The sequence below is a fragment of the Pundamilia nyererei genome, unplaced genomic scaffold (genome assembly GCF_000239375.1).
Source record: "Pundamilia nyererei isolate P.nyererei 1_Seehausen unplaced genomic scaffold, PunNye1.0 scaffold00142, whole genome shotgun sequence".
Classification (NCBI taxonomy): Eukaryota; Metazoa; Chordata; class Actinopteri; order Cichliformes; family Cichlidae; genus Pundamilia; species Pundamilia nyererei.
The window spans coordinates 405,708-418,303 of record NW_005187543.1 but is presented as its reverse complement, the minus strand read 5'-3'; the positions used below and the strand labels follow the sequence as shown (position 1 = coordinate 418,303).

Sequence of the window (12,596 nt, the reverse complement as noted above, 5' to 3'; positions counted from 1 at the left end):
GAAAAACAGCAACACAGAAGAGCACAAATCCTTTGACTTCTTTGTATTTATTCCTGAGCAAAGAAAACCAACAATAACTAATATTTTCTTACAACTTCACAATTTTGTCTTGTTACCATAAAGTCAACAATCATGTCACATTCACCAACAGTGGCTGGACAAAGGAATACATGACTAACTTCACTTATAGTGTGACATCTGTAGGTCCTTTACAAACATTTAACTAAAATGTCATAAACACAATACATTTACAAAATATACAATAAACAAAAAAATATTGTTTAGCCAGAAATTCACAGTTATGGGTAAGTAAGTAAAACTTATTAGTAAAACTAAGAGAAATACATACATAAATACATGTGCATTAGGTTGTATGTTCTCATGTATGGTACTGACATAACAACCAATGCCCTCAAGCTGGTCAACTTTGGATCAAAGCTTTGTTTATTCATTCATCTTCGTCTAACCACTGAGCATCTTCGAGTAGGTAGCCAAGACCCATTGAAGGCCGTGGTCGAGGTTTAACTGTGGCTCCATCAACCCCTTGCTCTGAATCTTCCTCACCCTGCAAGACATTTTTAAAAAAATATTATTTAATTATGATAGGCTGTGATTGGAAAAGTCCCTAACATAAAATAGTTGTCATTTGCTTACCTTGAAAGTAACAAAGCGCCTCACTTTAACTTCTGTTCCACCAATATTGTGAGGACCGACCCAGTCTGCCATGTCTGCTTCTTCCTCACAAGAAAACTTCACAAAGGCCAACGATTTTTGTTTCCCAGAGTTGGGATTCTTCCTAATCTAAGATCCAGTATAAAACAGAAAGTATTTATCACAGGTCTCTTGTAGGGAAAAAAAGCAAACCAATAGTTTTTTTCTTCAGTCTTTACTTTGCATGATTTGATGGTGCCCCATTCTCGGAAGTAAGCTTGTATATATCCTTCATTTATATAGGGATTCAGATCTTCTACAAGCAGTCCATGTTCCTGTTAAATAGCAGAAATTCAAGAGCTTCATGAAACATTTAAACATAAAAAGATAAAAGGAAATAAAATGATAGCTTTGCTCAAAGATATGGGAATGAGAAAAGTTGTTTACAAGTTCATATTGCTCGGCCAAAAGATCTATGAGTTTTTTCGGAATACAGATGTACGGCCTTTTGTTAGGCGCTGTCTTCATGCCGCCTGGGGGAAAGATGAGCAAGAAAATTATAACATAGAAGGGTGATGCATCTAAAGCAGTCGCACAATTTGTAATTTCATTTTCTTTAAAGATGAGACATGAAATCAAGAAAGCCCTTACTTACCAGAAGTCATTGTTGAGAGTCGGATGTGAGACAAACCTGCACTTTAGATCAGACCGAGGTAAGGAATGAAATAACCTGCTGCAAAGTGGGTTAATATGTAAGGTAGGAAAACTCCTCCCACTTTCATTCTTGTGTTTTCATGAAGGAAAGTCAGGAAGAATTTTTGAATAACTGTTCCGAGTTACCTAACTTGTTTAGCAGCTAGGGGGAAACTGTATGGTGGCTAGGGACGGCTGGCATTACTGAAAACTTGTTAATGTAGCAATGTGCTAGTTAACTTACTGTATTTGGACATGGTGGTACGCAGGAGCAAGTTGTCATATTTTTAGACCGTTGGTTCATCCAGCTGGACTTTTCTCATTGAAACAGTAAAAAAAAATGTAAATAAAATAATTATAATATTTTTATTTCTTTTGATGAAACATATTCCTTCAGATTTGGCAAATGTTCTTCAATTGTTCACTTGAACTCAACTTGGTGGTCTATACCATGAATATGACTCAATTTGTTTGTACTGGAAAAGAAGAACAACAAAAAGATCAAAGAACAACTTGAAGTCAGCTCAGGTAAGTTTTTACTCACATAACCATTATGTGTTCTCAAAAGGTTTTACAGTCAGGCAAAAGTCGTTCTTCACTGACAACATATCCAACAGGACCCCACTTTACTTTTTCTTTCGCACTTCTGCATATTTTACCGGTTAAACAATGTCACGTGGAATGCGTTCTTAAGAAATCCATTGTGAAGGTATTCATGATGACTGATTTTAAAGAATCTTGGGTTGTGTGTTGTGTGCTAAGGTCTCCATATCCGGATATGTAAAATAAAGATCATTTTTTAAAGTAAAAAGACCACTTTTGAGCCGTGTCTTTTTGGCCGTAAAGAATCCGAAAGAACCGGAATTTAACACTTGCCATCAGATAAAAGAAACAACAGGGACAAAAACAAAGAAGAAATTTTATTTTGTCTTGTCATAAAATACATTGAAGATCATTGTACACAGTGATTATAAAAGCCTATAAATAAATATTAATAACCCTGCTGAGGTGCCAACTGTCAGTGATTCAGTTTTCAGAGATGACCAAGATTAACATATATTTTAAAAAAGCAAACTTCACGGTTACTGGTTTTACTTTTATTTTGTTCATGTTTGTAGCATGTTTTAGACGTTCCTGTTTATCTGGACAATCAACTCAGCTTTGAGATAATATCGAAGCTGAAATACTTCTCAGTGAGCCAAACTGCTGCGTAGTGAGAGATGTGTAGTGAGAGAGTCCACTTCGTTCACAGTGTTCAGCCAGAGACTGGGGAAGAAAAGAAAGTTCATCTTTTGACTTGAAATACCAGTGCAAAGCAAAAAAAACCTAAACAAAACAAAAATTATGTAGCCTCAGTGAAGAGCTGCAGTATTGAGAATACTCACCCTTGAGGGGAAGTGGGATGATTATTTGCATAAATCCTGTAATTTGGCGATGAGGAACTTTTTGTCTTTACCCTCCTGTGAACAGCATTAAAACAAAACACAATGCATTGATATTAATAATGACAAAAATTTGATTTCAGCAGTTATTAAAAAATAAATTGATTCAATAAATTAAAAACTGTAATAAAATACTGACTGAGCTAACCAGATGAGCTGAGAAAGGCTGTTTCAAAGTTTTAGAGGTACTGCGTGAAAAGCGTGGTCACCTCTGGTTATAAATAGTGTGGAACTATAAACCGACGATCAGAGAAGCTGACTGCTGTTATAAGCTCTGCTATGTAGGCAGGAGCCTACCCATGTCGGGTCTTTTTGATAGGTTTATGTTTGTGGCTAGCTTGATGTTGGTTGTTAACTCTGACTGATCTGTCCTGTTCTCAACCAAACACTAGATAGTGAAAGTTATATGTTATGTTTCTTATCTTATCTTGTGTTTTTGGTGACTGTTAACAGGGCTGAGTATGGCAGCTGTTGCTTCTGACTTAAGTTTCTGAAGGAAGCTTCATGGACGGAATTGTATTTGTGTAGAAAAGATGATTTGTCGTCCATAGCATAACACTTTGAATTAAATGTGAGCAAGCAAATGCTTATGAGAGGTCTGAGAAATGTGGTCTCAAACAAACTTTTGGGCTCGGTTCATCTTGTCCTCCAGTTTTACCTAATAGATTTACACAAGCAAAATTTGCTCTGCCAGTGGATGATGGGGAATTGGCTGCTATCGAGACACACCCAAAATTGCAAAAATAACCACTTGACCTAGCTCAATTAGTTCTTTTCACTTCCTGGAATAAAGGAAGAAGCATTTCTCAAGGAATGTTTGGCAGGATTACAGTTGGAGGCTCAGGATAAAGCCCAAACCATCAGACAGAGTTTGAACTTTGGAAGTTGGAGCTGGGGTGGGGTTAATTAAAACAATTCAAACCCAGAGCCTGATCCATGTTTTGAACAATTTATCTTTCAGGGATCTTTGTCTTTAACAAGCAAACCAGAGGTTGAGCAAACTATAAAAGTCCTGAGGGATACTGGTAGATCTCGGTCACTGATAGTCACTGATTTTTTGCCCTTGAGTGAGTCAGCTCCTCTAATCATAAAGGCTTTTTTACCATCTTTGGCCTCCCAAAATCCAAAGTAGTTCAGACAGACAAAGGCATAAATTTTCTATCAAAACACACTCAAAAAGATGAAATTGGGTGGTTGTTACATGTACAACTTGTAATTTGAACTAAATAATTTCATGTTTCTATGGTGAACGTAATTAAATCATGTAGCATCTGCATGAAATTCAGCAACTTAATTTGTTCTTGTTGAGATGACATGATACAATCTAGTAAGAGTGGTTCGTTGCCTGGACTCACGAAAATCACATTAGATGTCAAACTGCAGGAAAATCGCTGGAGTTTTAAGAGGCAGACAACTACACCCACACCACGTATATGGTATTGCTATTTATTGCGGTTTAATCTGTCAAGGACAAAAACGTACAGAAAATGCTGCATCAAGCCTTGTAATCATAGCTTTCCTAGTTTGTTAAGCCTGGGTTGGCAGCTTGGTGGTGTGATGGTTAATGCTGTTACCTCACAGCAAGAAGGACCTGGGTTCAAATCCACAATCTGGCTAGTTTGCTGTGTGTGATTAGAGTTAGGTTAATTGGTGTTTCTGCATTACCCATGAATCTAAGTGTAAATGGTTGTTTTTCTCTATAAAATCATCAACCCCTGTATTGGTTCATTACGCAAGACTAGCAGTAATTGTCTTGCTTAACAAAGTAATTATTCAAGCAACAAGATTTCTTTGCGTTTTCCTTAACTTGTGTAGAATGAATTAAAACAGATTTCATACTTAAATAAATCACTTCAACTCAATGTAAGTATACTACGTTGATCCAATGTAATCTGATTACGTTAAACCACCAAATGCCAAATGTGTTGGTTTGACATGGTCAAAAATTGGTTATTGTACTTGGTTAAATCACGTGGAAATAGGTACCATGATTAAATTGTGTTCATCCAACAACAGATTCTTTTGAGTGCTCTTTAAGTAGGTCATGCAGACTCTTAGTAGTTAAACATGTGGTCTCTAGTGCCTGTCATCCTGAGTCCTAGGGAGCTCTGGAAAGGTGGCACCAGACTATTAAATCTATGCTTCAGAAGTGCTGTTTGGCTACTGGTAATGACTGGGATGAAGGAGTTCCACTAATGGTGTGTGCAATACGGGAAGCTAAACAAGGATCCCTGTGTCTTAGCCCAGCTGAAGTTGTTTTTGGTTATTCAGTGCAGGGGTCTTTTAAAACTATTTAAATAACAACTTCTGCACAATCCAATAAAACTAATGTTTTGGACTATGTTTCACAGATCTTTGAACGCTTGTAGCAAGCCCTTTCAGTAGCACTGGAAGCTCTTTTGTCTGTTCAGATCACCATGAAGCGGCATTATAAAAAGCACATGAAAAGTCAGTTACAATGATCAAGACAGGAAAAAAATTAAAGCGTGTATTAAATGTCCAAATGATTGGGTGTCGGTAAAGTGGGAGGAAGAGAGAGTGGAAATGTGGAGGCATGCATTGGAGAGAAGAGAAAGGAAAGTCAGTACAAGTAAGACAGAGTATATGTGTATGAATGAGACGGAAGCAGGTGGAAAGGTGAAGATGAGGGGAGTAGAAGTACTGAAGATGGATGAGTTTAAATACCTGGGTCAACCATCCAAAGCAAAGGACAGTATAAAAGGGAGGTGAAGAAGAGACCGTAGGCTGTAAGCTTTAGAGATGATGTCACAGACAAAAAGACAGGAGGAAGAAGTGAAAACCAGGAGGGAAGAGACGAAAGAAGAATTTTAACATAACCATATAATCAGATGATGAATTCAAACTAGGATGCTGAATTTGTTTTTGTCATTTCTGTCTCTCAACTCAGAAGGAATTTTCACATCTTTAGCGATGCCTTTTTTTTCTCCGCTGCCATCATCAGGGGAAATGCTAAAAGCGGTTCAAATGCTACTTGTACATTTTAAAAGTACGCCATCAGTGTCAGCCTTAACATGGTGCGAGTGTTAGCGCTTAAACTCACAAATGCCGCTAACATAGACAAACTCATGCATACATTTTCAATCTGCTTTTCTAACCGGCTGATGATTTTCCTCTGGCCATCAACAACTTGAGCCTGAAAGTATATCACCATTCTGCAAAAACAAAAGCAAAAATAGCAATGGATCATTTCAAAATTTTAAGAGCGTAAAACCATTTCTGTAAGTCACGAACGTTAAATGTTTCAATGGAGGAGATGCTTGCTGCTACGAATTGCTACCAACAAACAACGCTGACTTGCTAATTAATGAAATGAAATACATAGCGGAAACAGGAGCGTAATCATTACCACTCACAGAAAGACTCCACTGGCGAGGAATAGAAACACTGGATTCTCTACCAAACAGTCGTAGACCCAGCTGAGCCACTTCAGGATTGGATGAGCATCCTCCAGGTGCCTGGTCGACATCTGCCCTCCCTCAAACATTGTTGTGAGATTCCTGAAAGGGCCGCACTTTTCCGAGGGTTTGATTCTGTGCATGACAGGCAGATGCATTTAAGGGGATACAGTAAAGAGTGTGTGTATATATATATATCATCTTTTTTTAGCCTGATCCTTTATGTCTCGTGTTTTTTTGTTTACTCTGATCTGAATCAGTTGATGAGTTTGTAAACTCATTGTCTTTTCCTGTAGTTTTGAATTCGCAGAGAGAAAACTCCAAGTGAACTCAAGATGAATCACATGGGAACCTTCAGCCTGCTTATCTACCAGATGTCTCTTGTCCTACTCTTATTTCCTGTTTTTGTTTTCTTCCTGTGTGATTGCAGCTCAGTGTTGATTCATTACAGCAGGTCTGAAGGCAAAAGAGTGTCCAGCCTGTTACTTCACAGTAGCAAGTGAATATAGAAAGATTTGAATACATAGATTGTAATCGTTAAGTTGAAACTATTGGTTTTGGTCTTTCTTGAGAAAATGTCATTTCCAGGCCATTTACCTTCAGGGTAAAAATATTCCAGTTGTAGTTTTAGTTTGTACTTAAGAGATTGTTGTTTTACTTAAGGTTTGTTTTTAGCGAGCTCCGTGTTTGTGGTTTTGAAACGCTCACAAGCATTTTCACGCTATAAGCATGAAAATGCTTACATACATTCCAAGAAGATTGTTATACTTACGTCCATACTGTATAAATGATAGTCACGACAGTGCCAAGAAATGAGGGGAACCACAGTATGCAAATGAACAGCGTTGTCATTTGAGTGGCCCTCCAGGGCTTTCTTGAGGCCTGACAGTTGAGAATGAGACTTCTCTGGAAAACAAAGAGGAAGAGTCATGTTTGCAATGCAGTCTTGGCATACGGTACTACAGCCCCACTGCATACACACTCTACCAACCTTCTTCATGTAAAACAACACAATCAGTTTTATTAGTTGGACTCCAGGAAGAAGTGGTGCAAACAGAACTCCGATCCTACAAGAAGAAATGCAACACATGACCACTGATTTTCCTTTTTAACGCTGATATTAAAGCTGTGTTTTTACTGAATAATCACCATGTAAGAGTTTGCCCATATATGAGCTCCAACACGTTACGAGCAATGTCGAACACTGGCTTTCTTTTCTTTTGCAGGATTGTCTGGGAAAAGACCCTAGAGGGGAAGAATTAGGTTTTGGCTTAAAACAGAAGTAAAACCAATCACCTGATCTTGCTCTAACTGGTAAACTTGCCTCCATAGGAACTCTCCCAAAAAAGTGTAAAGCACCGTAACGATGAAGTCCATCACAAGGAGCCGGTACAGTTCTTGGCCAACTGAACTCTCCCAACACTGAAAAAATGTAAAAATGTGGATGTTAAATGCTTTCAGATTCCAAAACTGTAGCTATAATATCGCATGTGTTAAACATCTGCGTGCAAAAAGCTTTCTTTAAGGAATAAAAACGATTGCATACAGTAACTGAGTGCTGAATCATGTAAGAGCGTGAGGATGTTACTAACCTCCAGACCATTGGCTGGAATGCTCTCCAGCCAGCGATAACATAGAACTCCAATAACACTGACCTTCAACAGCAGGTTCCTGAAAAATAAATGATCAAATACTTTATTATAAATATTTAAACTTTATAAAAATCAAATCACATAACAAAGACAATAATTTTACATCGTGTTGAACTATGTTATTCATTTGAAAACTTCTTTTGCGTGTTTTCCTTTTTTTTTCCTTACCTGAAGACAGAAACATAGACACGTGTGCCAGGTGATTCATATTGCTCTGCCCAAACGCACAAGTTGAAGAAGCCAGGGAGTAACAGGTTAATGCCCGACACCACTGCTGACAAGACCAGCAACTCAGTGTCTTTGGGCAGATTTAAAGTGGTCTAAATCACAATGAAAAATGCAGACCGACAAGTTATAATCAAAACAGGAAATGAAGTTCCGCTTAAACATTATATGCTACTGAAGTGAGATCGTCTTGACAACCATGATATTTAAAAATGAAGTATTGCTATAGTATCAGTAATCCTCTTACACCATCTACCTGCAGTTGTGTTTGACATCATGGGGACGTGTCCAGGTTATACTGGAAGTCAATCTGCAGTTCTCTAACGTTGACTGATTCTGATTTATTACTAAAGAACTGTCTTTAGACTTATTCAGAAAGAGAAGAGTGAAATTGGCGACACCGCTTTGAGTATGTACAGTGCTGTGAAAAAGTAGTTGCCCTGTCTTGTTAAATCGTGAATTAACTGTGATGAATCGAATGCTTTAGAAAGCTGAGCCAAGGGTGATATGATCAGCTGTTAGGTTTAGGGGCAATTACTTTTTCACACATTGTCAGGTAGGTTTTGGCAGCTTTTTTCCCCTAATAAATGAAATAATGTCAAAACTGCATGTTGCATTTACTTTGAAGGTCTGAAACGTGTGCAATATGCAAAAATCTACAAAATAAGGAAGAGGGCAAGTACTTTTTCACCGTGCTCTATATGCAGGTTTTCAGGACCATCTTGAGCCTTGTGAGTCATGAGATGATAACACAAAAGTTTATTACTTCTATATTATTCCTGTTATTTCTATTATTATTTGTCCTTGCACAGAAAAGCTTTGAAACACCAGTATCTTTTTGGGGGGGGTTGTGTGTGTGTGTGTGTGTGTGCGTGTGGGGTGGGGGGGTGGGGGGCGCTTATTATCACACAAAGTAGACAGACAAAGATATCAAAAGGTCTAGCAGAAAAGAAGAAGTAGCTAACCACAGTGGGTGGGGAATTAAAATTTACATACTTAAAGTGGTGCTTGACTGTGCATGAATGCTACCATTTCCTTTTCCCAACAATGTACCTTGACGTTGAAGTTTTTTCCTGACAGGTTGTGCACTCCTATGGTGCCCAAGAAAATGCTTATTAAGCATGCGGTCCACGCCAACAGATGAACAATAAGGCGGTGAAGTTGTTGCATGCAGGTCTTTTTGTCTTCTCCCTTGATCATCTCAGACAGCTGCTCCTGTTGGAAAAGCACCATTTGTAAATTAAGCCTTTCAAATAGGGTGCTTGTTCTTTTTAAACTAAGGACATGGCCCCGAGGGTGACATAACACGTGAACATGTGATCAGCTTCCTGTGAGCAAACGATAACCACAAACACTACTATGTGTGATGTCAAACTGACAAAGACTGCTGCAAAAACTGAAATACTTGTTGCTAAGAATCATCAAGAGAGCATTCAGTGTAAAGAAACCCTTTTTAAATAACTTGGTTGGTTTGGTCTATTTTAAAAATAATTTCAACAAAACAAGAACCAAAAGAAACGTTTCACGCTTCAGTGAGTATTCATATAAGGTCGTACTTTGAGCTGAGTGCTGATTTTCTCAGACTGGAGTCTGACAGATATCTTCTTGCTCACTTTAAAGTCCCAGCAAGAAAAAACTTTCACAGCCAGATTCTTGTTCGATTTGAGGACTTGAAAGTTTTTTCCGAAGGATTTGGACAACCTGTCAAAAAAAATCCCAAAAAACAGTATAAAAAAAAAGACACAACAAAAATAGAATTAAAGCATAAGTAATTGAGTTAGAGTTCAACCTGTACACAAGGATGATGCAGATAATGAAGAGGGTGAAGCCGATGGTAAAGAAATAGGCTGCTGGCATTCGGTATTGGTCTCCAGGTAACGTTTCACTGGAGTAATAGCCGTAAAACATCAAGCTGTCAGAAAAGTAGCCCTGTCAACGAAAACATTAAAGATAGCTCTGGTTTCTTTGTCGCTGAAATAAGCTTGTAAATACAGCTGGGACATGATGTACAGCCATCTCACCGTGCCCGTGAGAAGCTCAATACCACTGAAGTCTGCTTTAGGACTAGGAGGAGGGTTGATGGCTTGTGGGATGATTAGGAACAAGCCAGTGATGACAAAGAGGAGAAGGTTAAGGAACAGGAGTGTTCTCAGAAAAAGGAAGTAGGACAGCACACCGGTTCCGTAACGTCCGCTCAGTGTCTTCAAGGCTGAATGCCACAATTTGAACGAACTGAAGACGGGCAGGCAGCTAAAGAGGCAGTGGCGCCAAGTCTGAGGGGAAAGGAACATGAGCGTGTCGCCTACACACATGGTGAAATCTTATCACTGTGTACGCTGTTTGGACTTACCATTGAAATGTACATGCTTAGATGAGTGTAGCAGGGTATATTTCTGCCGATGAATGAACTTTCAGTTTTTAAACTGAAAGCAACTTTTCTAGAAGAAGATAGGGAGAAAAATGGTGAGACGCCATCCAAATAGATTCTAAGATTCTTGAAGATGATGTAAAGTACTGATTGTGATTTCCATTGCACGACTCCTCTGGTCACGCCAGTGGTTTGTGTCTCACATACCGGATTTCGATCTTATCTGCCAAGCTAAGTGGCATTTCTCGCAGCTTGCGGGTGCCTTCGCTCACTGAGAGGCCTTGGAGGCTGGACACCAGCTGGTCCATATTATTTTCAGCGGCGCACAAATTGGAATCTGTGGAATAAGAGAGGTCCGATCTCACTGTAGTGAGAGGGTTAAAAGTAGAACGAAAACACTTGTTAACACCTGTCAAAAAAATAGCAAATGGCACCTTCAGTGTTGATTTCCTCCGCCTCTGCCAGAACAGAGGCACCCTTGACTGGTCTGGAGAGGTGAGGAGATTCATGGGATGAGGCCTGATATCGCACTCGCCGGGATTTATTTAATTCTGTGTGGATGAGGAAGTTCGTTTTGAACAAATGTCGTAGTTAACACGTGTGAATAAATCCTAGCAAACATTTAGACAGCACGGAGAGATTTTCCCCTCACCTGCAGTGCGACTAGGCATCGAGGCGAGCACCTTTACCGTTGCAGCCGACCAGCCGTGTCTCTGCAGATGGCTGATCTCTTCTCTGTCGTGTGATTCGTCACTCGTGTAACTGCTTCTGTTTGACTGTACATCTACGAAATGATAGGTTTTATAGGTTTTATAATCTGTAGATCAAAAATAAAACTACAGATAGAAATTGGATTCTAACATTTCGATGGGGTGTAAACAGCAAACACTGAGTCATTGTACCTGTGCATTCTTTAAAGACTTCCATCTCCAGTATTTCAGGGCAATTTTGGGTGCTGGTTTCTGGCTCATTGATGGGATTGAAGGAGAAATCCTGAGCTGGTTCTCCATCTGCCAGATTCCTACAAGGGAGTAAACAGAATAATGACCAAAAGTCCCCAAAACCTTTGACCAACATGAAGAGGACTTATAGCTCATGTTGTTTTATATGAATAGCTTTTGGAGTTTTTCTTTGGACATTGGCTGCTTTTTCACTTATTTTCAGGGGAGTGCTTTTTTCATCTGTTACGCCGCCTAACTCTTAACTTTGCATCATTTATGCATAAAAATGGCCCCTAACTCAAGTGAGGAAACAGCGTTATGTCTACACATCAAAGACAACTCAGAAAACAACCACGACTGACCATTTTAAATTGTATCTTTAGGCTCTTGTATATTTTAGCTCAAACAGCTATTAGCTGAAAACTTAAAAAAGCATATCTTTGCATGTTGGTCAGTGAGTCCTTACGAATTTGAGGAAATTGAACAAGTGGACCACAAAAGAAGAAGCAGCGAGCGTAAAAGGAAAAGGACATAATATATACAGCAAATGGACAGGATCTGAAAATCCATAAAAAATAGAAAAAATTTTCAAAGTAAGACCAAAAACAGGACCTAAAAGATGCATTCGAAACTTTATTTAATCCATCTTCTATTCACTGAAACCTCATCAGAAATGTTTTCAGTGTTTGTCCGAGATATGCCAAGTTGCACAAGAAGTGGAGTGAAAATCAGTGGCAGCAGGCCTGATGGAGCGATGAACCCAGATTGGAAAGTTTTTGGTTCAAATCATGGTTAACATGTACGCAAGACGTAACGACAGAGGTGCAGATATGAGTGTTTAGAGTTCTAAAACACAGTGGCGGCTCGACCATAGGTTCCGTTTTTTGTGTTGGGCATTTTGCTAGAATTGATGGAATTACGAACACAGAAAAGTGTCGTCAGGTTTTGATCACCATGCAAAACTGCAATCTGGAAAACCTGTGATTGGCAATGGCTTCATTTTTAAGCACAACAATGCAGTAAAAGCAGATGTGGATAAAAAAAGAATAAAAACACAGTAGAAACACTGTCAGTTATAGCCTGGCATCTCCCCATGCGTGTGCGTGTCGTGTTCATCATTTTCACAACTTTTCATCCACTTGGCAGATGCATTGCAAACGAGATTAACCTGTTCTTTTTTTCACACTAATGCATAGCATGTTGTAAGG

The 12,596-nt window shown here is 38.9% G+C and overlaps 2 protein-coding genes across 3 annotated transcripts; both read right to left on the bottom strand.

Annotated features, from left to right (window-relative positions):
- Positions 1 to 289: 289 nt before the first annotated feature.
- On the bottom strand, positions 290 to 1,360 carry LOC102197611 (heterogeneous nuclear ribonucleoprotein A2 homolog 1). Its single transcript, XM_005744328.1, has 5 exons — positions 1,307 to 1,360; positions 1,099 to 1,184; positions 891 to 986; positions 655 to 801; positions 290 to 565 (listed from the first exon to the last, which is right to left on the bottom strand). The coding sequence occupies exons 1-5, from the start codon at positions 1,314 to 1,316 to the stop codon at positions 449 to 451; spliced, it is 456 nt and encodes a 151-aa protein (XP_005744385.1). The 5' UTR covers positions 1,317 to 1,360; the 3' UTR covers positions 290 to 448.
- Positions 1,361 to 2,425: 1,065 nt separating this feature from the next.
- LOC102197329 (transmembrane channel-like protein 6) lies at positions 2,426 to 11,424 on the bottom strand. 2 transcript variants are annotated; one of them, XM_005744327.2, is made up of 19 exons: positions 11,350 to 11,424; positions 11,100 to 11,231; positions 10,882 to 10,998; positions 10,655 to 10,811; positions 10,430 to 10,517; positions 10,101 to 10,352; positions 9,869 to 10,008; positions 9,636 to 9,780; positions 9,133 to 9,294; positions 8,023 to 8,174; positions 7,795 to 7,873; positions 7,527 to 7,624; positions 7,352 to 7,447; positions 7,194 to 7,269; positions 6,975 to 7,108; positions 6,161 to 6,337; positions 5,881 to 5,959; positions 2,730 to 2,804; positions 2,426 to 2,610 (listed from the first exon to the last, which is right to left on the bottom strand). In XM_005744327.2, the coding sequence occupies exons 1-18, from the start codon at positions 11,372 to 11,374 to the stop codon at positions 2,751 to 2,753; spliced, it is 2,163 nt and encodes a 720-aa protein (XP_005744384.1). In that variant the 5' UTR covers positions 11,375 to 11,424; the 3' UTR covers positions 2,426 to 2,610; positions 2,730 to 2,750. The 2 variants fall into 2 exon arrangements, with proteins under 2 accessions (XP_005744384.1, XP_013769099.1); XM_013913645.1 differs by having other exon boundaries at positions 10,655 to 10,784.
- Positions 11,425 to 12,596: the final 1,172 nt, after the last annotated feature.